Here is a 26,146-nt window from a genome sequence, read left to right on the forward strand (position 1 = left end):
ATTGAGCAATACTACATGGTTGTTTGTGTGAGACTTACTTTCCCTTGAGCCACTTGATGGTAGGAGGAGGGTCTCCAACAGCCTTGCATGGTAAAACAATATCTTTCATCCAGGGAGTGGTTACTGTGCCATTGAAGGTCAGAATCCTGGCTGGGGCTAAAAAACCAAACACAAAATGGATGACATTGCATCAGCTGTCGAGAAAATAAGACACAGGTCCACAAAAATGCTGCCAACTTTTATTAATTATTCTTTGAATGACAATAACTGTATGACTCTAAAGAATATCAAAGGTTACTGTCAGCCCAGCTTGGTGAGGGTGGTGTACCTTTGGCCAGAGGCTCCACTGTGATCTTCTCACTGTTGTTGCCATGACCAGCAGCCGTCACTGCCACCACCCAGATACTGTACTGTCTGTTTCGAGCCAGATTGGGGATCCTGTAGAAATACGCATCTGGAGATGCCTCAAACTCACTCATCACCTGTAAAACAGAGAGAGAGGAGAGATTAATGTATCATTGGGCAGCAGCAGTGTCCAGAGAAATGCCATTTCATGAGATACAGAGTCAAAGCATGGGGTGTACTCAAGACCACAATCCCTGGACTGGTTGTGAGAAACTGGGTGGGAAATTTTTTGGTATACAAATGCTATTACCATCGGATGCAGGTTAGAGCAAAAGACGATGTATTTCCTGATGATGCCGTTGAGTTTGAGCGGAGGCAGCCAGGAGACAAACACCACAGAGCTACTGGAGGCTGCAGCCTTAACCCCAGCTGGAGGACCAGGAACTGGAGAAGAAGAGAGCAGTTTAGGGTTTAAAGGTGTGTGGAATAATTATGCATATGTAGCTTTAGTGTGTATTCCCACACGTATAAGCAGAACAAATATCCCCAGTTTGTATCACCTTGAAAAACATCATGAAAGTTTTGGCTTACAGGTGGGAAATAGGTATTCCTGAATTGCACAGCACCATATAATCTTTATTCTATTGTTCTTGTGCTTTTTCAGTAGCAACTAAAATGTACCAATGTACCAACATGATTTATGAGTTAGAACCTGAATAAGCATTAAGGTTAAATTATGAAAATGATAACAGTAAAAGCAACCACCAGTTGGAAAGAAGTTATTTTATAGATATTTTTTCTGTTTTGCAAGATTTACAGTAGGCTGAAATACATTTGTGTGTGTGTTGTTTCTGTTTTAACTGGTAATGTGTCATACCATCCTCTTTAGTGCGAACGTAGATCTGTTCACTGCGGACACCATCTCCAGCATTGGTAAAGGCTAAGACTTGGATGCTGTAGTTGGTGTATTTCTCCAAACCGTCCAGCTCCAGAGACGGCTGATTGGTCGTCACATTTCTGATTTCTCCCAGTTCTGACACAGGAGAACGGAAACATTAATAAGCCTGGGCATCAAAACTGGTACACACTACAGGGGTATGGCGCAGCTTAGTGTGATTATTGTGACAATTATTTCAGCATAGAAGTAATTTAAGTCATTAAAATATGTATAAGTATTCATGATGTTGTAGGGAAGAACTTTCCTGTGTAATGAAGGATTTTAAAACAAAAAAACAGGTTAACTTTTCATTTTTACTCTGATTCCTCTCATCTCTCCTCTCTTCTACCCTTCTCTCCCCCTTATGTCCTGTCACTCAGAGCTGAGGCAATGGGCCTCACTGAGTTATTGCATTGTGAATTATTGATGGAGACCAGCCAGACTGCAGGTTGGATCACTGCTATACAGCAGGGTACAGATTCAAGGGAAAAACACAGGAACCACAAATATTCCCTCTGTGCTATGCAGTCTTTGTATTCCCATTGTTGATCGGCATAAGAAAAACATCTCGTCATACTGTATGTGGCACAGATTGTTTGAAAATGTAATGTTTTTGTTCATCAAATCATTACATTTTAAATGTGGATCAATTATTATTATTGTGAGTGCAAATAAGCTGCACTTGCTGAAAAGTACATTTAAAATTAGAAAAATACAAAAATGATAACAGTGTCTCATTAACTTAATGTTGAATGAGTCAAACAGAAGATTAAGTGGTTAATGGGCCACACACACACACACACACACACACACACACACACACACACACACACACACACACACACACACACACATATAAGGAAGCTTGAATTATCTAAGTTACATCACCTCTGCAACTCACAACAGCATATTACAGTATGACAATACGACAGCTTCCCCTGGTGGATGAACCATGACAATATCAAGCAACAGCAATCAAAAACCAACCCAGCATTGATGACAAATCAATGCTGTGAATTAAATAGTTAACTTACATGGCCAGTAAACTGCACTGATCTGTAAATGAAATGGGTATGTTGCTGTTAATACCTCCATCAGGCAGGTTAGCCCAGTAGATGACTCTGTATCCCTGCAGGTTTCCATTGAGAGCCTCTCTGGGCAGAGGCATCCAGGAGAGCGAGATGACCTCTGGGGACTTTGCCACAGCAAGGACGTTTTCAGGAGGCCGAGACGGTACTAAGAGAGACACGCGGAGAGAAAAAGTGTTGCATTGGAAGCTTAATGGAGGCTTATGGAGTGGCAATACTACCAGTGGTGTGCTGGGTAAGTACCCTCATGTAGGCAATTCACTGAGCACCACATAAAAACTAACTGCTGACTCCAAATACATCTGGAAGTCATCTTTGTACCACAGCTAACAAATGAATGAAACAATACCCAAAATTATAATATCCAGAGGAGACACTGGTGAAAAGAGATGTTTGATTCTAAAATAGTTGGATGTTTTATTTCTTGAATATTTCATAAATAATGACAACTGCCTCCTTAAACTCTAGTAATTATTGTGAAAAGATATACTAATGTTATTAAATGCAAAATATTATATATACTAATAGTGTACAGTATGTTAGAAAGATACACATATTAGGTGCTTTTGTTAAGTAGGTAAATTTACTTAGGAGCTTCAGAAATAAGAGGGGACTCTTTATATTTGTAAAACCATTATACATGTCCTCTTTAATCAGGGTAGCACTGAAAAGCAGGCATTTGTTTGTCGGTTATAATTCAACAAATGTCCAGTAGAGGGCAGCCTTTTCATAAGAATATGTTGGAGCCTTTTTCAGAGCCACTGCATCTAACAGGCAAAGGTGTTGCAGAAGGGATGTGTGGTCAAATTTGGTTAAAAACTCAAATAACTCAAAATAACAACTCAAACAGCAAGTAGTCCACAATTAAGGCAACACTAACTTAAAGTAATAACCTTATAATCTGTATACAAGATCCTCAGCATGGGCACATGGACTTAGTAACACATATATAAGACATGAGATCCATCCACACGCCCTCCTTACCATCTTCCAGGGTTTTGGTGACCACCTGCTGTGAAGATGGCCCAGTGCCTGCCCTGTTAGCCGCCTGCACCACCACGCTGTACTGAGTGAACTTCTTCAGGTTGTCCAGCGCGATGCTCTCCGTGGTGTCTCCCGTGGTGTCCACGCTGATGATGGTGAACTGGTGGCTCCCACCAGGGCTGTACTCCCTGTAGCCCACCTGGTAGCCACGGATAACGCCGTTCTGCAGGTGCTTCTGAGGAGGCTGCATGACGAGGTTGTGGGGAGAAAACAGTTAGAAGACTTAACTAATGATGAGCTGCTGTTACTTTTAATTAAACCGACCACTAAACACCAAATTCTAACTTATACTGGAGGCTTATGCAGCTTGAATAGATAAGTTACATGTGAAATATTATTAATTTCATTAATTTATGAATAGTATATGTACAAAAGGTTATAAAAGAAACCATAATTTATAGTTATATAAACTATAAGTTATTGCTGTTACTTCTAATCCCTTTAACCATATAGAGTATTTTCAGCTACTTTATTAATGTTTATTTATTTAAATTTTATTCAGAACTGAATTAGCCTTCACAAACTGGTTGCTATAAGCAAATAAGATAATAAAATAAAAACAAACAGCAATATCTGATGTCATTTGTATTTACTGATCCAGAATGTAGAAACTATTTACACATCCATTTATTACAAAACTGACAAAAAATGTTTCTCTCTGTTTTTTTGGTTGAATTCATAATGATTTAACAGATTATAGAATAATCTACATGTTGGTATATTTCTCTGTGTCTCAACACATAAAAGTTTACCTTCCAGGAAACTCTGATGCTCTGTGGGGAGGTGGGCTCCAAAGTGACATCTTGTGGCGGGCCATCAGGAGCTGTAAATAAAGCACATCATTCAACATAACTGTAACTATGCTGGTGTTTAAATGGAAAAGATTATGATGTGCCATTGAGAGAGCAGCTCCCTTTTCATCCCAATCAATTTCAATAGATGGTGCTGTTGAGTTAAGAATGTATTTTCGTTCAAACACTCTCATTCAAGTGCCTTTCAGTTTCCACCTCAACTTAATTTAAAATAAACTTGTAACACCATCAACTTTAACCTTTAAAATAATGTGAGAAATTGATACATGCTTTATTTAATTTGAAGTTTATGACTTTATTTTAGTAATGAATCCAGTCAAATGGGCCGTTTTAATGTGCTGGTATGCCTGTGGGGGGATCATTATAGGCAATAGAAGATAAGTGAACACCGACAGAGCTGACTAAAAGCAACAGTGAACTGATCTGTTTCCTCAGATATAAAAGATGATGGCCTCCATTTAAAACAACCATAAAATAATTATGTGTAAGATGACTCAACAGGTTTAAGGTCCAGGAGGAAATGGACACTGCAGATGAGGACTTTCATTCCAAACTAGCAGAGTTAAAGGAACATAAATCACGGTGACAGTGTAAAGTTAATAATAGCCGAATTAACACTTTCAAAGAGTGTTTTAATTTATGTTCTGGGAAGAATAATTACAGCTAAACCCTAGTGTTACTACTTACTCTCTTAATATTTTCAGTGTTAAGGTCCCTTTCAGTAATAATGGTATTTTTAAACATATATTTTCATAATTAAATCAAAACTCACACTAGGTAAAACTGTTTAAAATGCATTCAAAATGTCTGTTTTCACAGATCTTGGTATGATGATCATGAGAAGTTCAGTAACCTGCTTCATCGGTAGTGATGGTGAGCTCGTTGCTAGGGTTGCTGTTGCCAATGATGTTCTTGGCGACCATGCGAATGTTGTAAGTGGAGGAAGGATGGAGGTCAATAATAGTGGCCTGGTTGAGCTGCGGTGACACATCTTTGGTTACCTGTGCTGATAGCCATGACGCTAGAAGAAACAGAGGAGGAGGAGGTGAAAACCAGAAATGGCTAGATTTCTCATTTTTTATATGTGGATTTCTTAATTGCTGTATAGCCATGTTTCAGTAATTGTTACAGGAGATTTACATAATGTTACACTGATTTAGTTAAGTTAATTTCTTTAACTTGTGTCTACCTGATTTGTTCTTGCACTCAATATCATATCCTGTGATGGGGCTGTTGCCATCAAAGCCCATGGTCCAGCGGAGAGCTATGGTCCTATCTTTGACCTCCCGGATCTCTACCTCTGGAGGGTCGGGGGGTTCTGAGGAAAAGTGTGAACACAACACAGTGTTACAGCGGTATCCCTGAAATAGAACTGGATGGCAGGAAGACCAGACAGATGAATCGGTTTGAGTCTTGTCTGTGATTTCCCCGGTGAGAGATTATAGTTAGGACTGCAAAGAGCAGGAGTCACACAGTGCAGCAATTAAATTAATAAATGAATGATTTAAGTAATAAATGATGATGGAGGGAATTTTGTCTTCTTCCAAACAGACCCACTGAAGGAAAGCACCTACTGTGAGCTGAACTGAGTTTGAGACGAGGGGGAGCTCACCTTGCACTGTCAGCTGTATGATGCCTCGGTCCTCACCGAAGGAGTTGATGGCATGACAGGAGAAGAAACCTGAGTCCTCACGAACTGTGGGCATAATCTACAGAGACGCACACCATATGCAGGGGAGGGGGGTAGAGAGTGGGACTATCAGCTAGGAATGAAATTACCACTCAACTGCAATATTCTTATCCTTTACTCGAGAGCGGGACAAACCCTTTTCATCTTAACCCATGTAGGATGACTACTAAATCATCTCAAGGCGCGTATTCCTCACAATTTTACATTACTGCATTACACATGTACTCGTTCATACTGTGTTTTAATAACCATTAAATTGAACTGAAAAGGAGCTCTTTAATATTTTATACCCTTCTTGAAGATTTTTAAGATTATGTGAACGTATTTGAGCCAGATTTTTTTTGCCATGCCTTCCCTTCTCTTTCTACCTCTCTGTTTTACATCTGCCTGAATATATTAAACAATGACTAAAGGTTATGTGCTAAATATGTATGTAAATATGAAACTGAGGGCTCACCACCAGCGTAGAGATGACTTCGTCGGCCACCTCTTTGACGGTGACCACGTATCGGCTGGTCTCTGGGTTGATGATGCGCTCTTCCTTCTCCCAGCGCACCATGATGGGTTTCTCCCCATGAGCGATGCAGCTCATCCTCTTCTCCTCACCCTGCGTGGCCAGAGTGGTGTTGGGGTAAGAGGTGATCATAGCTGGAACTGGATGGATGGGACAGATGTTAAGGGGGAGAGTGGAGGAAGAGTGAAAATAGAAATAAAAAAAGACAGTTATATACTGTATATATATATTTTATGCACATTTGCTGTTGAAGATGTTCATAGAGTAGTATCAAACGTCACTGTTTTATAGTATATCTACTCCCAAGCACCACTTTGGAAATAGTTGCTTTGATAGTGCTATGTCTTAATCTTTTGATTTCAATATACAAGAAATCAAATTATATTTTGAAAAACACCGCACATATGTCATCTCTAACTGCGTTTCTTGTCTCATACTGAGAAAACTCCTTTTCTCTGTTTTCTCTGACAATTATGACAACCATTTAAACCCTCCAGGGACCATCATGAACTCATGTTTGAGTCTACCTGTCTCCCACAATACTCTGAGACTGAAATGGAGCCCTTCAGGTAAGTCTGCGCCTGCTTTGATAATGACAGTGAGCGGTAACGTGCTGCTTTCTGAGGATGAGGTGGAGGAACGGAGAAGAAAGTGGTGACTCCTGACTGAACTCCCATCGGTCTGAGCGTGGTGCCGGTCTGGCTCTACGCCGTAACCGCACACCAGGCTCATTAGCAACACGTCTAGCCTGTGTGTGTGTGTGTGTGTGTGTGTGTGTGTGTGTGTGTGTGTGTGTGTGTGTGTCGTTCAACAGAATGAGTATCTGCTGTAAATGTCTCTCACTCTGACTACTCACAGTCTGTACTCATGCTTTCACTTTCTTTCATTCTGTCTTTTTCTCTCTACTTGCATGAAGCCGTCTCACTCAGTGAGACTTTCAGGTGCCATTCACAGTATAATGATCTCTAAAGTGTGAAGCTCCTGAATTGGAATACACCATATTAACTTCTGCAGTTTAAGCAGACTGAATGAATATGTTAATCTCCCTCAGTGTGGACATTATGGATTTCATCCTAATTATTATAGACGTTATAATGCAGGTAAAACAATTCAAAAGATCTGATTACTGCCAGTTATGTGATGGCTTATAAACTTGAGACGATCATCGGTGTTCAACAATCAGGCTCTAAATTGCACAATTTGACAACTTGAATAGCAGTCATTTCAGATGGTCAGAAAAATAAAACACCTGCATATGCAACCAATGTTGAACTACAGTAAAATATTGAGTTGAACATTTTTCAACAAATTCAACAATTTTCCTCTTACAATATAGAATGAGTTTAATTAAACAATGGCCACTATAATAATATTATTTTACTTTTTAAATCATTTAAACCTCATTGCAGGAATATCTTTGTTTGCAGACAACTATCTGAAGACACAACATTAAGGTTGGCACTAACAATTCTTTTTATTATTATCTGTTGTTTTTTACATATTAATCACATAATCGTTTTGTCTATAAAAGAATACAGTGAAAAATGACCATCTCAATTTCCCAGAGCCAAAAGAGACTCTTGTTTTATCTGACCAACAGAGCCAAATATATTACAGTTTACAGTGATTTAACAGTTTTTGCTTAAAGCTACATGAATGTTTTGGCCACTTGGGGGCAGTGGAACCAAGCTACAAGCAAAACACTGGAAATAATCAATAAAGTTGATATAGCTATAAAACATTTTCGCAAACACTAGCTTATTTACACATCCAGCAGTTTTTGGAGCAACATTATGATTCATTCTGAGTCCTGTTTGTATTTGCCTTCACTGTCCTAATGGAAACATTTGTTGCTGCTTCAGCTAAAAATGACGTTGATGAGAGCGGTAAGAGTAAATCAAAACAGTTATGTTGTGGGCGGGAAAATCAAAATAAACTGGAAGACAATTTGAAGGACCAGTGTGTAGGATTTAGTGGCATCTAGCTGTGAAGTTGAATACAGCTTTGTCCATTCTGGGCTGTGGAAAAAGATGGTGGTTGAACATGGCGGACTCTATGGAACTCCTGTTCCCTCTGTAGATATAAACGTCTCATTCTAACACACTAACAACACTTCTTATTTTCACTTGATTTTTTTTTTTTATATGAAAACATCCTATCTGTAAAACATTTATTAACATTACTTTCCACCTCTGTCAATAGATTCTCCTAAATGTTACTCACTGAATTTGGTCCATTGTTGATATAAAAATACAGATTAGAGCAGCTCTAAACAATTTGACAATAGTTTTCCTCGAGTGACTAATCAGTTAATTTATTTTAAAATTAATTTAATTTATTTATGTCTTACATTAGACAGGCCAGTATTTAGTACGTTTATTAGTTTTCCAGCATTTGTAAATTTGTGCTATGGTGAATACTGTATCATTGGAAAGGACAGCAGTGGCAGCTACATGTGGCAGATACCTGTGTAGTAGAGGTTCCAAGAAGAGATGCAATATGTGTGTTGAAGTCAGTGTGTGAATGTCTGTACGCTCCTGAAAAATGTGTCTGTGTGCATGAGTATGAGTGTTATACTGTGCGTGCATATGTATGAATGTGTGTGTATGAGAGCGGCTGTGTCTGGGGGAGCTAAGTGGGCGAGCACAGAGAGCAGAAAAGACTTGTGCTCATGACACATCTCAGCCACACTACACGATGGAGGAGAGAGAGAGCATGTACCCCTGCAGCGCTAACTATGATCCCTCTCCCTCTCCCTCGCTCTCTCACTCCATCTCCCTCCTCAGGCTCCCACCAGGACAGCGATGATTTAATGATGAGAGAGACCACTTTGATTATTCATACGCAGCAGACAAGTCCGCTGGCCGTGCTGTTGTCTCACACAGACACACACGCATTCAAACATATACAGACACGCACGAATAACAGCAGACCCACGCACACACCCATGCACATTCAGAAATACACAAACAAAGACAAATACAGAGATACTGGCCTTGCACGCTTGTACAGTATGCAAGCGTAGACACACTGACAAGATAAAAAAATCATAGGGATGCACATGCACAAACAAATGCAAACCAAAACAGAAGCACTGACACACACAAAGAACCCGAAAACAGTATTGAGAAATAAACACATGCCCCCCCGCCCACACATACAGTATTCCCCTGGGTCAAACAGCTCTTGTAGATAACTTTGTAATCATTTGTTTTGGCTTCATACAGGTGCCAGTCTGGTACAGTTGTGCTTGTACTAGGAGTGCCAGGAAGGTTAGACAATCACATGTCAATTAAAGTACTTGAAATTATAATGAATAATTTATTATACTGTACTTGTGTGAATGGCAACTTGGCTGACGGTGTTTGAATGGATCTCATGTATTAAACCTCAGCCATTCTGTAGCACAACTAGCGACAGATGGTGTCTTGCTGTATTGTTGCTTATTATTCCAGTGGTAGGCCTACCTACTGTATATGTGTATGTTTGTATTGGAGACCGACCAATTTTCTGAATTTTTAAGTCGGATACTGACATCAGTGTTTGAGGGTTTAAGCAAGAGTCTAAAGCTACCCAAGCAGGTCTGTGAGGTTGTATCTAAGTGCAGCTTTCAACTAAATGCTAATGTCAGCTTGCTAACATGCTCACAATTAGCAGGTATAATGTTTACTATGTTCACCATTTTAGTTTAGGGTGTCTGCATGCATACATTTGCTGATTAGCACTAAACACCACATACAGCAACATGTAGGCTAGCTGATGTGAATGTCATTAGTTTATGACCAAATACTTGACAAGTTTTGACCTAGTGATGGTGCTAGATGATCACCTCAAGGTGGCGCTAAAGGAAAAGTTAGGGGATCACCAAAGTCAGTAGGATTCTTCATCTGGGCACCATGGATATCTGTACCAATTTCATGGCTGCCCGTCCAATAACTGCTGAGATATTAAAGTGGTGGACAGATGGACAGACGGACCAACAGTGCCATCCCTGGATCCATGCTAGCAGCTTGTAAGTTCTCTCTAGGGGAAAACTATTTAATGGCAACACATTGTTAAATTACCTCTAACATGAACATTGAAATGTAATAAGCTATAGACAATAATACTGGCCATGCTGCACCAGTTGCTCTCTAATTTATACATGTATACTGTAAAGAGAGTTAACAAGCACATGCACACATACAGTAACCCCAACACAAACAAATCAACAGATACACACACAGACTCCTGCAACATGTTTCTAGTTTTTCTCACAGTACATTTCCTTCTTTGATGCCGCCAACAAAAATCCAAAGGGGGTGCTACTTGTGTGTGTGTTTGTGTGCACATGCGAGGCCTGTGAGCTTGTGCGTGCCTACGTGCACCCTCAACCCTCCACCCACCCCCGACATGATGGAACGTGTCAGACTTGGGACTGCCAACGTTTAAACCTCATCTCTTATTCACTCGCAGCCCCTCCCTCTCCCTCGCTCCCCACACCATCATCCCCTTTCCCACTGCCCCCGCGCAGGAAATCGCTGATTTATTTTGCATAGCAACTATGAATTTTAAGTGAGTCCTATTAAAAGAGTCTTCTCAGCCCCTTCTCTAAATGTTATTGCTCCTTAACAGGGACTATTTTCTCCATCTAAATCTGAGGCCATGGCAGTGTAAGTAGACATCGACGAAGCTCATGTTTGCTCATCGAAAGAGCTCCAGAAAGGGCACACAATGACAGCACACAAAGCTCTGTGTGTGAGTGTATCTGTATGAAATCATGTGTGTATTAGACTATTTGTCATTAATGTTTGTATGTACGATCACATGCTTGCCTGTGTAGGTGTGTGTACAGTATGTTCCTGTATATGAATATGCAATTATGAATACATCAGTGTGCATTTGCAGATGTTTCAATCAGTCTGTGACCTTGTGTTTGTGAATGAAACATGCTAAATGTTCATGTATTCAAGATCGCTACCATGCGATGTGGACTGCAGTATCTAAAATGTTCTACAATCTCTACTGATCTTGGTTGTGCTTCAGTGGCCCAAGATGAGGTGAGCCTACTCACTCGCTTCCTCCTCATCTCATCTCTATGCATCTACTGTGCAGCACTCGCAGGGCCCCGGGCTAAACCTATTCTTTTTGATAGCCCATAATTGCTCGGTTGATGTATATTTTTTAATATCCAGCGATATTACAGGGGCCTGGTAATAAAACACAAGCGGGTAGAGGAGAAAGTGTGAGTGGGAAGAGGGAGACAAGGGAGAAAGAAGAGAGCTGAGGGGGGTAGAGAGGGAGGGAAGGGGGGCAAAGCCAGGAGGTGAGGGAGGTATCGAGGGATAAGATGGGGAAGCGCCATAGTGAGGTGGATCCTTTCTAATCCTTTGACCACGTTTTCAAGTTACTGTCACTGAACAGTATGGAGGAGATTCGAAAATCGTTTGTATAGAAAGTGACACTCCAATTCCCCGAGTAAACTTGAAGATGAAATTAGAGCTAAAAAAATGATTAGTTGATGGTACTAAATAAGTTGAGGAAGAAAAAATGAATTGGTAACTATTTGATAGGCGATTCATCGTGGAAATCCAAAAACAGTAAAGCTATGATTTGGACAACCACTTCTCAGGAGAGGGGTTTAGCCAACGGTCACTTGCGATGTATGATAACAAATTGAATATCTTTGGGTTATGGACAATTGGTCATACAAAACAGGAAGACCATTAATGGATTAATAAAGACAATAATTTAATATTCATTAATTATAGGGCTGACAAGTCCTACGCGAATCCTGCTTGAATTTACAACATGGACATAGAAATAAGGCTAATTAGATTGAGGAACAGATTGTAACTTAGGCCTACTGTATACAGGGCTTTCTGACATACATTAAAAGATCTTTAGTTCTATAAATCGTCAAATACTATTATATAAGCAGAGCAATTCTCTTTACAGGATGAACTATGGTGACATTGTGATTTAGAAAGAGGACTAACAACACATTCACAGAGACACAAGGAGCAACGCAGACTGATGTATAAATGATGTATTAAAATATATGATGTACTAGTCTAATATTCAACTGGGACTAAATTTATGTTGTTAGCAGAGAGATTGAATGAAGCTAAAAAATGATCTGTAAATGGTAAATAAATGTATGCTTTATAGTTGGCAGTGGGGGATTCAGACACTTGGAGGACACACATAGTTACCAGCAAATGAACAAGGGTTTAAATGAGACAAATACTGTGTTATTTATCGTTTTAATCTTTCTCTCATTGGTGGAAATGTAAGAAACAAAGACAGCCAGAGCGTGCAAATAAACCAGAGAAACACACGGACTGCTCTTCCCTTGAGCCCCTTCGTCGGCTTCTAATTGAAGTATTGACGGATTTAAATGAGGCTGAAATGCACTCAAGAGTTCCAGCGTCTTGCAAAACACACACAGACACACACAGACACACACACACACACACACACACACGCACGCACGCACGCACGCACACACACACACACACACACACACACAATTGCATACGCTGCATGCAAGCAGATTTAACACAATGCACCATGAATGACATAAATAAAAACAAATGTGACTGCAAACACACTTGCAGTAAAATACATCTACAGTATGTGTGACAACAATCATACTGTCTAGTTAAAAATGAATAGAAATGTGTAATTGTACACAAACACACACACAAACCCTGAGAAATGGACATGATGGTGCTGATGTATACGAGCACAGTAATGGTCTCCCTTTTTCAAACTACTCATGCGAGTAAGTACACTTTTACAGAAAGCATCTTGAGTGTACGAGTACAGTTTAGGGTTTAAAGGGCATGAAATGTGATCTGTTGATGAGTGACAAGCATGTGCCTGAGCCAGCATGTAATGACCAATGGCAGCAGAGGGAAGGAAAGTACAGAGTATTATCACAGGCCCAAAGAACTTATAGTTGTTCCCCGTAATGTGAATTCTTCTAGCTGTGAAGATGTCAACGTCAATGCTAACTGAATCATAAATGACTTAGAGGTTTTAGATGACACTGCAAGAGAAATGTACTTCAAGAGTAAATGGACAGAGTGTGAAAAAGAATTGTACTCACGTGTGTTTAATTCATATTCAGTGTTACTGATGATGACATATTACAGGCACTGTTACTACGATGTTAGCTGCAGTACGATAGAGTCCTGTAATTTGTTTCAGTTGTGTATTGATAAGTAGGTATGGGCAAAACAGCCAACCAGATACTAATATTGAGGTTTTTGTCATTACTGTATTGAAAAATTACTTATATTACTACTAACTTCTACTTTGCAAAAATAAATTGGTATTGGTAATTTGTAGTTTTTTGCGATTAATGACAAAATGCTGTAGGAAAAGTGAACGAACTCATCGACAACTGTATGTAAATACTGCATGTTTGAGAAATAGTAAAAGTTATAGTGAAAAGTTTCAGAGCAGGTGTTTTTCAAACAACCACAAATATCTGCAACCAAAGCTCAGGAAAATAAATAACATAAATAATTCTAAATTTAGCACCAAATTTAATCAGATTAATAAGTTGATATTTAGATATGAATTATTGTAATTGTACAATGTTATATTTTCTGGAAGGACTGGAGGCTCTGTGCACGTGTCAGAATTGTTCAATAGTTGAAGATCAAAAATAAATGTTTTTAATGGTTTAATGTGATTTATTATAGCAGTAATAACATACACTGTATGCAGTTAATGTGTATATAACACATAAAGGAACAATTAACTGACCCTACTTTGCTTACTATATATACAACCATGTTCAACGTGTGGTAAGATTTTTTAAAAACTTGAATGAAATTACTAAAAATAAATGCAAATTCATCTGAAAGAGACTAACTTGTCTTTCATATAAATAATAAAAACTGTAAATAATGTTACCATCACTGCTCATGTTAATGGAGCTACTAGTTATGAGAAGTCTACATTATTTAGAACTAAAGCTGTCAAAATTCCCTTTGATAGAGCCGTGTACAGCGTGAAACCGAAGCCTTGAGCAACAGCAGAGTGTGTTCGGTGGGTCAACCCTCTCTCTCTCTCTCTCACACACACACACACACACACACACACACACACACACACTCTCTCTTTCTCTACTCTACTATGGTAGATTATACAACTGACTACAAAGACCAGTGAAACTGAAACCATGCCTGCCATCTCAGTTTACTTCTCACCCGCCCTCAAGATGCACACAAAACAAAACTATTTACACATAAACCACTGCTCTTTCTAGTATGTCTGTCCTATATAGGTATTTTGTACACTCTCACTCACACACACACACACACACACACACACACACACACACAGTCCAATGGCAGAGGAGGTCTCAGTAAGGTGGAGCAGTGTGATTTGTGTCAAGGCAATAGAGCAGAGTGAGGAAAAAACACTTGAAAATTCATCTAATCTTTTGCTGCTGCATATTTTTTCAGTTGTCACAGAAAGATGACCTCAAAAAGTGACTGAAAGACCTCCTGGACCAAAAACAACAAACGTCAGAGAGGAGAGAAAAGAGGGAGATGTGTGCAGCTGATTGGATTACTGATCTATATCATATCACTCTAACCTGTTTATGGTTTATTGGTATAATGGAGTCCAGCTGATACAGTACAGGCCTATCATGAACAAATGCAGTTCAGATTTATTAGATGTGTTTTTCAGTTATATAAGACCTTGTTTGCTTAAGTTAAAATAAACACAAAAAGTCTTAAAAAAATCTATGTTTAGTGTTTGGAGTTAGATGTGCTACTGAGAGTTGAGTCTAGCTGCTGCCACAGTGTTTGCTCTCTGCTTGGTAGAAAATGGAAGGAAAAAAAGGTTAGTACAGCCATAGGTCAACTTGCTGCATAGCAACTGGGTGCTACAGTCAGCATACTGACCTATGAAAACACAGAGAGCATGTTCATCTCTGAGCCTGCTGCTGCAGCACTGACAGCTTCACGCAGTGGCAGCTCTTGTACACTGCGAGGCTTAATTACAGTGACACATGAATATCCACGACATGCCAGCTGATATTAATGATAACAAGTACTGATTTATCCAGAAGGAGAGTTCTACACATATCATTTTTTGTCTTCCCTTTGTACAGAGGTCAGAGGTCAGGGACAGTTAAACCTTCCATACCATTGGACTAATAACAGTACTCATGTTTTTCATATTTGTGTTCTACATATCAGGCTTTGGGCTGTTGAGGAGAGAGTTTGGTAACATTAGCACGGCGCCAATTCGCATCTAAGCACCATGAAAATGAGGAGCCACTCCTAGCGCTATAGGGGAGCTACATGCTAATGCTCACTAGAGGTGGGAGACCTTGTAGTTGGGGACATTAACATGCCGACCACTGGAGAGAGCAGTGAGAACACTCACATACTCACACATAAACACAAACATGCTTATACTCAATAACTCATGGTATTATTACGAGCATGGACATCAGCCTCCACTATTTCAACAAATGTACTGAATTGTCATCTTCCCTAGTCCGTCTCATGACAGGATAATGACCCCATAAATTCTTTGATAATCTTCTAAAATGTTTTTTATTTAGCTGAAACTCATCTCAAGCTATTTCTGCAAGTGATGTGTTGCTTTGGATGGATTATGACAAGAATCTTTCTCGCAGTTTGCTATTGAATCTGGTAATGTGGCATCTTGTATCCTCCATGTTCTACAAAATTAATGTCTGACCTATCAACTTTAAGAGGAGCTATCTGTAAAATCCTGTAGCTGGGAAGCTTCTTTTTTTTTCCTGAGTGCTTGTCACTGCACCAACCCAGACATCAAAATACACAATGATTACTGCCCATCAGCTGTTATTGATCGCACATCAGACGCAGGCCCTTACTTTTGACGGTGAGGTACATGGACTTGCTGACATCAGCTCCCACGTCGTTGCTGACCTTACACAGGTAGAAGCCGCTGTCGTCCTCCAGCACGTGTTTGATTAGCAGCGAACCGTTGCTCAGCAGCTGGACACGAGAGCCGCTGTTCAGTGGGATGGGCTGAAACTGGGGGACGCCAGCACCTGGCACACGTAGGAAGAGAAAAGACAGAAAGGACAGAAAGAGAGACAGAAAAAACACTGTAAATGAGAAAACAAACATTTAAATATCCAACTCTTAATAGAGTTCATACATTATGTATAAATGTAGACACAGGCCAATAAATTAATATGTGATTTTCAGTAGAGATCTATAATGCAAATACAGCACTTAACAGTAAGCTGACCTCCAGTGTGTGTGTGTGTGTGTGTGTGTGTTTATATATTTGTGTGTGCGCATTAATTTGACCATGCGTCTGTGTTTACAGATTTGATGACAAAGCCTGTCAGATTTAGGGAGGATTGTAAACATGTTTCTTAACACCAGGCCTAAATCCTTAAACCACCAAACAGCTGCTGAGCACAGTGAAGCAGGCCGAGCTGCTAGTGTGATGCAATCACAACAGACATAATGCTCATGTTTAACAAGACAGCAGATTGGTGCAGAGGAACAACAGGCAGAAGGAGAGCAGGGAGGCTTTGCATTGCTGCCGGCCTTCAACACTGAGATTCAAAGATGTTAACTGCAGCTAGACATGGATTTTTTTTGGACTATTTATTCCTGTGTGTCGACTCTCACATCTGAATTTTCGCATACGTGTTTGTTGTTTTAAAGCAACAACCACATACAGTAAATTGTCTGGTTTGAGAACAAGTAGAGTAATGCTTTGCGCATGTCTTTTCTCAACTCTCAACAGCCCAGTACGACTGACATTTGATATCCATCACTGAAGCATTGTTGAAATAATTGGACTTGGCATCTTTGACATATTCTGGCCTGCTGCCTGCGTTGTAATTAATACCTATCTGTTTTAATAGAAAATGATATAATCACTCTTGTTCTATTGTCAAACAATATAGTATCTCATTCTGCAATGGCAGCCTTAAATCTGTATGTCACTGACACTGAATTATAAGGCTTTAGAGCGGCCTGCTTTTATCGTGATGAAAGCACTGTACTCCACCTTGCTCATGTAGTATTAAACACATGTGTGAACTGAGCCAGACGTTGCATTAGCTCGTGTTTAAGTTAGCGTGTAGAGATTAGGCTATTTAGCGAGCTGTGGGTTTTTGCTTTTTAATTAAAATGCAGTCAAGTGGCCGAGGCTAGCAAAGGGTCAAGTGGTGACTTTGTTCCTGCTCCCGTGGCTCGGAGAGAGAGAGAGAGAGAGAGAGAGAGAGAGAGAGAGAAAAGACGGAGAGCGGGAGAGGGAGGAAGATGTGTTCTTCCTTGAATTATGGATTTTGCATATCCAAATGGTGCTGGTCGTTATGCTAATAGCAGTTGACCTTTACTTACTGTTCCATATCTCCCAGAGACACTCATCTAGCTCTTAGCTACTTCTGTTGCAGTAAAAGCATGCCAGACAGCCATTCTCGGGACAAACTGCACTCTGGCTTACAACAAATTAGAAGATAGCTTCCCAAGCCACCTACCCTGGATACATTTTTGGAGGTGATTTTTTAATGCCTTTTTGCTCTGACTGATATCCTGTGCAGCACATTACAGAGCAACAGAAAATATATAAAAAATAGGAGTTAAAATATGTGAGGAAGGTCCCAAAGAAAACAAAAACGAGCTGCCGTCTGGCCAACTTCCCTCTGGATAGGTAATGATTATTTTTAACGCTACGATTGAGTAAACACACACACACACACACACACACACACACACACACACACACACACACACACACACACACACACACACACACTGCTCAGTCTGATCTCTCTGTACTGATCAGGACTGGTCAGACATCACTAATCAGGCATGAGGCCTGCTTGTCTCACTGCACACACACACACACACACACACACACACACACACACACACACACACACACACACACACACACACACACACACACACACGCATGTCCGCACACACAAATCCAATCAAAGGGTGCAAAACAGATCTGATTCTTTCATTCCTTTGATCATGGGGCCTAGCGCACACACACGCACACCTTCACAAACACACACACACACACACACAACACACACACACACACACACACACACACACACACACACACACACACACACACACACACACACACACACACACGCCACTCCTCATTGGTTGTTGTCCTTCTGTTGGTGAAGCTTTCATCCCTGGTTATATGGATGATGGAGCAAACACCTGGGGCCCCTCTTCATCTGCCCTGCTCAAGTGGCTGAACTCACCTGCTGCCTCCCTGCCTGTCTGTCTGCTAATGCTCTAGCCTCTGTATATCTGTCTGTCAGTCTTTGTCTGTCTCTCTCTGATGATTCTCTAATGATGCAGGTGGAGATCCTGCAAGCCTCCAGCCTATGTTTACAGTGCAGATTGTCTGTGTGTTTGTGTGTATGTGTGTGTGTGTGTGTGTGTGTGTGTGTGTTTTGTGTGTGTGTGTGTGTGTGTGTGTGTGTGTGTGTGTGTGTGTGTCTGTGCACTCACACACACTTATGCACCGGCTATGGATGAAGCAAATGGAACCCACTCACCTGCAAAAACACTACTACTGTCGTACCAGCTGTGGACAGCACTCACCTTCATACACTGTTGCTTTAAGAAACACAACCTGACACCATGAAGTGGTTCAGCCAGCTACACAAAAAGTGTACTGTTGTTGTAAAAATGATCATTACAATCTAGTATTACAATAAACAAATATCCTTTTCATCATACTGATTAAAAAATGGATGAATATTCAGAGTGGACTAGAAACTGAAGGCTGCAACCTTCAATAACTGCACTTCAATAGGTAAATGCAGTGAACTTGAATCCATATTACTTTCTGTTTGTGTACTGCATGTGTTTGTTGTTGCAGTGAGTTGTTGTCTATGTTTCCTTTGGGTAAGCACTGGTCATTTAGCAAAAAAAAAACTGTACTCCTAATGCTGTGTTCATATGGGATGGACAGTAGAGATAGGTAGTGTTCAGGACAGTGAAGTGACTGCAGTTTGTTTTGTGGGGGTAAAACATAGTGTAAATTGTATCACTATATCCATTAAATGTGGATTTAATTACCTTGAATGATGGACTTGAGACATCCGTGTTTGAGTCTTTTACAGGCACGTCATATATTACACACCGAGTCTGATATAGCACAGCTTTCAGAAAATATTAATAATCATGAATTAGATGTTGACATCAACGCTATTGCAGAGCATCCTGTAGACTAAAAGTCTGCTTTGTTATTCTGTAAGCTAGAATTCAAAAGTGTGATTTGTTTTCCCTCATAGCTGGCAGGTTGACTTGCAGTGGTTAATGTGTGCTGTATTTAATGTACCTTTGGAGTGTTCCCATACAATGGTGGGTGGTGGGTAGCCTTCAGCTGAGCAGTTCAGAGTCACAGTTTTCCCATAGATCCCATCTTGATCCTCAGGCTGAACCACAAACTGAGGAGGAACTGTACATGCACATAAACACAAGTAACAGTTAACACTGATACATGACATTTCCTGGTGTCTTTATTATACTGTAGCTTGTGTAAGCAGCTTTTCATACCAGTTTACCTTCAGCCAGACAGGAGGAACTAATAATTGAAGTTTGGTCCTGCGGGGATTGCTTAAAATGAAAACTTGCACACATGCTACAGATTATAGTAGTCCACTAGGTGCCATTAGATATATAATCTTTTCCTTTGTGCTCTCTCACCTCTCACAATGAGCTGACTCTGGTGCTCCACGGCAGCAGCCTCGTTGCGGGCGATGCAAGTGTAGTTGCCGTTGTGGTCGGGCGTCAGGTTGGAGATTCGCAGTGAGCTGGTGAAGTCAATGTTGTCCACAGTCACACCCAGGCTGATGGGGATTGGTCGTCCATCTTTCTGCCAGGTGATGTCCAGTGGCCGGTCGCCTGACATGACAACACAGGGGATGAAGACACGCTGGCCGATGGTGAAACGCTGGAACTCAAAGGGCTGAATGTAGGGAGGGACTGCAGATAGAGGAGGAAAAAGACAGACAGAGACACAAAGATCAAATGTGATTTCAGCCGTGAGTTTCAAAGACCATCTTAATTCCCTGGATTCTGTGGCAGGCACTGTGTCCTTTACTCAGAGTAATCCTACAATCTTCTAACTATCTTGCTTTAAAGAGGTCACTGAAGGAACATAAAAGACCTGAATAGAAAAGCATTCTGCAATAATTCCCCGTCATTCTCAGACTGGAACATTTTGTCCTTTCAGCACAAGAAGCTACAAGAGCACATAGAAACAGAACAAAAAAATAACTTTAAGATGACTCATTCAGGTTGTTTGGGAACAGAAGTCTATGCAACCCAGAACTTTTTCTGTCAATAATCTATTGATCTACTAACCTACATACTTACCTATCTTCCAGTCTGGCTGCTACATCAATCTACTATTTTATCCCCCGATCTACAACCCTGATTACAAAAATAGTTAATATCCAGAAAAAAAAAAACAGGTGTTAAAAGTAAATCTGGCTGTTTAATATAACGGCACAGTTATACAATACGATCTATTCAAATCGCTCTACAAATCTCCAGCCACCACACAAGTCATCAGTGTTTGAGTGTCCAGTGAGTTCCAATAACACTGAAATAAGAAGCACTTTAGCACCTTACTTAATTCACAACAAAGTGGAGATAATGGACTCCAGGGATCCCCAAAGACACTTCCGCATTTTAAGCATGAGCAGAGTAAATTAACAAATGCACTCGCTCACTATAGCACCACTGGGAAGTGTTGCTTTATATCATCGCTCTCTCTTTAGTCCTCACTCTCTCTCTCCCTCCGTTTTCCTCGCTCCATTGGAAAGTGTATTATAGTGACAACAACCTAACATACTGTACAGAGGGAAATGGGGAAATGGGGCATAATGGGGAAGCCCTTTTTAGCATTACCTATTACAGTTGTAAGATCTCAGTGGAGATCAATCACTCAGCTCTGTAATATCAGTGGCACTGATACAGTCTTCATTAGATACCCTGATGTACTGAGGAATATCAGGTAGATTTATTTAGAAGTCTGGTGAGATGCTATATGATATAGCTGTCTGCCTTTCTATGTGAGTGGGTCTGTTTATTTATCAAGTGAGGCAATTTTTAGATGCACATGTATACTAAGTAACTCAGAATGTGCCTTACGTTTCCAATTTAAACTAAATCTATCAAATTCAGCTTTATAATAACGCAATATATGGGACTTTTGGCATGAAAGTGAGTGAAAATGAGTTATAACATAAAGTCAAAATTGTGACAGTAAAGGTAATAGTTATAAATAAGCGCTTTCTTGACAAAGGCTGTATGAGAAGATCAATACCACTCTTTTGATTAGCTTAGCTTAGTATTGGAGACTAGAAACAAAGGGAAACAGCTAGCCTGGCTCAGTATTAAGACATTTGTTTGTTTAATTCATCACCATCATTAGGCAACCAGCTCAAGAAAGTTACCTGGGCCAGAAAATAGTCACACACTTAACCCCTCCATAAAACCACATTTTACACAGATTCTTTTTTTATGGATTAAACCAATGAAATATAAAATATTAGTTGGTGAGCTTTAGAGGTGCTGGTAGGCAGACTTTGCTACCTCTGAATGGAGCCAGACTAGCTGTTTTACCCTGTTTTCAGTCTTTATGATAAGCTAAGCTAAAGGGCGGCCTCTGTAGCCTTATATTTAAAAGGAAGATACGATTTTGTAATCTAACTCTTATGATGACAAAAAATTGTTTGGTTGACAACCAAATATTCATCTGTTGTAGTATATTACTAATAAAAAATTGTATATGAAAATAAATGTTTTGTTGAAACCATTTCCTGCGTAGTTTTATGGTTTAATGCTCAAGATGCACTGCAATCTAAATAAAACTACAATAACATCTTAACGTTGAGCAGCAACCAGACTTTGTCCACTCAACTCACCTCTCACACGAACATGGACACTCTGGGAGTCCATCTTGTTGGGTTGGACCATCACCTTGCAGTTATACTCGCCAGCGTCCACCTGCTGCACATTGGTTAGCTTCAGTGTGCCATTGTTCTCAAATGCTCGCTGTCGGTGATTAAATGGTAGCAGTGCCGAGTTTTTGTACCACTTTATGGAGTAGTAAGGGTAGCCAATCACACGACAGTGAACGAAAGCATCCCGACCAGCAATTGCTGTGATGTTTTTCATTGGGCGAATGCTGGCGCGGCCTAAAGAGGGACAGAGAATGAGAAAGAACCCTCTATAAAGACATTCAATGGGTAGTGTTATTGACATCAAATCACAGGGGTAGTGAAGTTTGCATTATTTTTGGTGTTTTTGTAACTAAAATAAAATTCCAGATTTAGCCAAGGAATGGTTGCTCTCTGCACATATGGTACTTAACATCAAATTACTTTGCTAAGGAATTGTTGTTTAAATATTTTACTTGTTTGTTTTACCACAGAATTTTAGGCTTAACTACAAGTGGGAGGCAGTGAACTGACAAGCAGATTAAAGTGTGCTAACCATCTGAAGGAAAACAGATCATTTAAATAACAGTGTATTACTGATACTTATAACTCTGCTCTTGCTGCTCACCCACATAACAGTAATACATTCTGTGTCTCATAAAAAGGAAACAGAGTAATCGCTTTAAGATCTGATCGTGAAGAGCTGAATTGGCTTCTTGAGTAAATACACGCAGACACAGACACACATGAACACTCACACGCACACACAAGCAATCCACAGATAAATTTATTCATGCAAACAGAAGAAATATATTTTTCTTCTGGCTATTTACAAACCAGCCCATTTTGGAACCCAATATCCAGATACGCTTATGTGCAGCAAACCAGGATAATTCATTTGACCTAAAAATACAGGCATGTAGGAAAAGCACAGTAATAATTTGGAGAGAAAAAGAGGAGGCTACAATATTAAAAATTATAAAAGGAGCAGAGAAAAAGAAAAGAACACATAAAATAAACCCCAAAAAATCAATCAGTGGAGAAAAACCTAAAACGAAATGTAAATGTGATTAAAGATTTAATACTAGAACTAAAAAATACTGAGCATAGAAAGAAGGAAAAAAGTAACAAATCATCATAAGAGCAAACATAAAAAGCAGAGAAACAAAGAAAATCCTAAAATAAAAGTTTCTGACCCAAACAACAACCAGCGCTCATGTGCAGCAAATGCCAGACAGCCAGCTGGACAGAGAGACAGAGACAGACATACAGCGAGACAGACAGGTATGTGTATTGTTGTTCTTGGAGGAGCTGATTTGACAAGCACCTCTTACGTTTATTCGAGCCTGGTGGTACACGACCCCGGCCGAGTTGCTGCACGTGCACCGGTACACCCCGCCGTCCTGCACCTGGGTGTGTGTGACGTTGAGCTGGCTGACCACGTGGCCCTCGTGGGTCTCGTAGTGGCCCAGGTGGTGGTGGCTGTCCTTGATGACGGGGTCGTCGTCCAGCGACCAGGTGCATCGGGGAGGGGGCGTGCCCTTGACGTTGCAGACCAGGAAGACGGGCTCGTTCGGGTTCACCACCTTCTCGCTGAAAGAGGACAGGATCTTTGGAGTACCATCTGTGTTGGGGTGTGAGGAGGAACAGGGTAGGGGAGAAGAATCAGCATCGTGAGCATGACAATGTTTCAGAAAAGCGCTGATTTACAGTAAGTTTTAAAGTTAACCAGGTATATTGGTACGTTTCGACCATACTTGCTGGCTGAGCGTCGACCAACCAAGGCTGACAACATCTTTATGTACACTGAATGGCAGAATGATTGACTTTGTTATTAATATGACTGTGAAAGCCTATTTAATTCATCTTTGGCAGTTAGGGATGTGTGAACATGTTGACTAATTGTTGGTTTATCAGTCACAGAAAGTGTGGGTGAGCAGAGAGAGAAAACCTGGACCTAAAACAATTCCCAGTCAGAAAACAACAAGGGGTAGTGTCATCTCCAGAAGATGATTGCTGAGGATTTCCCATCTATTATTAGAGCTAAATAAAAAATCATCTGAGTAAACAACAAATTGACTTAAATTTCACAATACGAAGCCAGTGAATTGTTTTACTTTGACCTAGCAACACCCTGTCAGTTGACCTCACTGTCTTCGTTCTGGTTTCTTTTCATCAAATTGTTGGAGGACATACATTTACATTTATTAATTTGACTTCATGTCCAAAATGAGTTCTCGCTGCAAATAAAAAGAATGTAAATAAAAATGTGCAACATAAAAATATTCCTGAAGCAGATTTTTCATTAATGTGTTACTGCATTATGTTGCACGTATAAATCACTTAAAGTGTATACTATTCAAGGCCATTAAAACTGTGGTCAGATCACAAAGCGTCAAAATTGTTATTTTCTTATCAGTTTAAACACTCCTGTTCTGGACACCGGGGTTAGTGAGTGTTTGAGAGAGGATGTGTTATTTGCTGCCAGAGGTGAATCTTTGTCATAAAAACACTTTTTTGTGAGATAATAATAAGGCAGCAAAAGGAAAGTAGAAATCGTGACTTTTTGTCATTGCTTTTTGTCAAGACTTCCGCATCCTGTGCCTTTCAATATGAACAGTGATCCAGGAGCTTTCCTCCCAGACACAGAGAGCAGTTGGCTTTTGAAATGTCTATGTCTGCCTGCTGCTGCTTTCTGATAATCTAGATCTGTTCCACATGATTATAGATTATCAATATCTTCTTTTTACAGCTCCCCGGCCACAGGAGACAGTTGCCTGAGCAACGCTGCCAAGGTAAGCTATTGGATTCAAGAGTGTGTGTGTGCGTGTGTATTTTTGTATGTGTTTGTGAAGTCTGGGATGATCATTCTAATGGTGGCCTTATAGCAGAGAGTCACAGCAGGATGCCATTAACACATAAACCCTGTATTGATCTCCAAGGCCTGAATCTGCTTCTGCTAACTTACTGATTATGCATAGGACAGCTGCTACACTGTGGCTCTTGGTCAGCATTAGTGAGCGTGCTGCATCCTACAAATCACATGCACACATTTTACCTTCGAGGATGACTTGCACAAAGTCCTGTGCGGACATCTTGCCCTTCCTGGCGAAGCACTGGTAGGCTCCGCCGTCACTCTTCGACATTCCCTCCATGATGAGGTTCTCCCGGTTGAGCCCGGTGAAACGGACATTGTTGCCGGGGTAGATGATCTCTCCATTGCGGTACCACGACAGCTCGTACTCGTCTGAGCCGCTCACGCTACAAGACAGAGACACCTTGCTACCCACACTGCCTTTCACCTTCCGAGGGCTGACCACTGCCTTCAAGGGCTCTAAGCACACAGAAATGAGAGAAATGTTTTTAAAGGAGCATTCACAGATTTTAGTTTTGTTTAATGACAATAAGGCTGATAGGAAGACAGAGTTAGGGAGATGGTGGAGAGAGTTCAAGTGGGATTTGAGCAGCATGGCTACATAAGATGAGAGGTAAATGTTGTAACCACTATTTCCGGATTAGAGCTTAAACAATTAGTCGATTAATTGAGTAGTTAGTAAACAAAAAAATAGGCATTAGTTCTGATTTTTTTATTTATTCTCTTCTTATTCTCCTATTAAGGGAGATTTAATATCTTTGGGTTTTGAACTGTTGGTAGGACAAAACAACCAATATGATATCACCTTGGACTCCACTATTTTCTGACATAGTTTTTGATTGTATTTGTTTTTCTAAACTAAGGCAGACTTGATTTGACATTAATC

General features: G+C 40.3%; 1 protein-coding gene across 1 annotated transcript in view; it reads right to left on the minus strand.

Moving 5' to 3' along the window:
- dscamb (Down syndrome cell adhesion molecule b) overlaps nt 1–26,146 on the minus strand; it is a 116,009-nt gene that overhangs the window by 15,633 nt on the left and 74,230 nt on the right. The window contains 17 exon segments of the mRNA XM_051399189.1: nt 39–156; nt 329–482; nt 656–789; nt 1,223–1,378; nt 2,372–2,518; nt 3,355–3,598; nt 4,167–4,237; nt 5,080–5,247; nt 5,416–5,544; nt 5,839–5,935; nt 6,374–6,570; nt 16,305–16,484; nt 19,775–19,894; nt 20,143–20,421; nt 22,371–22,643; nt 23,713–24,009; nt 25,444–25,719. Of these exon segments, the coding sequence (XP_051255149.1) occupies nt 39–156; nt 329–482; nt 656–789; nt 1,223–1,378; nt 2,372–2,518; nt 3,355–3,598; nt 4,167–4,237; nt 5,080–5,247; nt 5,416–5,544; nt 5,839–5,935; nt 6,374–6,570; nt 16,305–16,484; nt 19,775–19,894; nt 20,143–20,421; nt 22,371–22,643; nt 23,713–24,009; nt 25,444–25,719 (3,040 nt within the window).

The sequence above is a fragment of the Dicentrarchus labrax genome, unplaced genomic scaffold (assembly GCF_905237075.1).
Source record: "Dicentrarchus labrax unplaced genomic scaffold, dlabrax2021, whole genome shotgun sequence".
NCBI classification, from domain to species: domain Eukaryota; kingdom Metazoa; phylum Chordata; class Actinopteri; family Moronidae; genus Dicentrarchus; species Dicentrarchus labrax.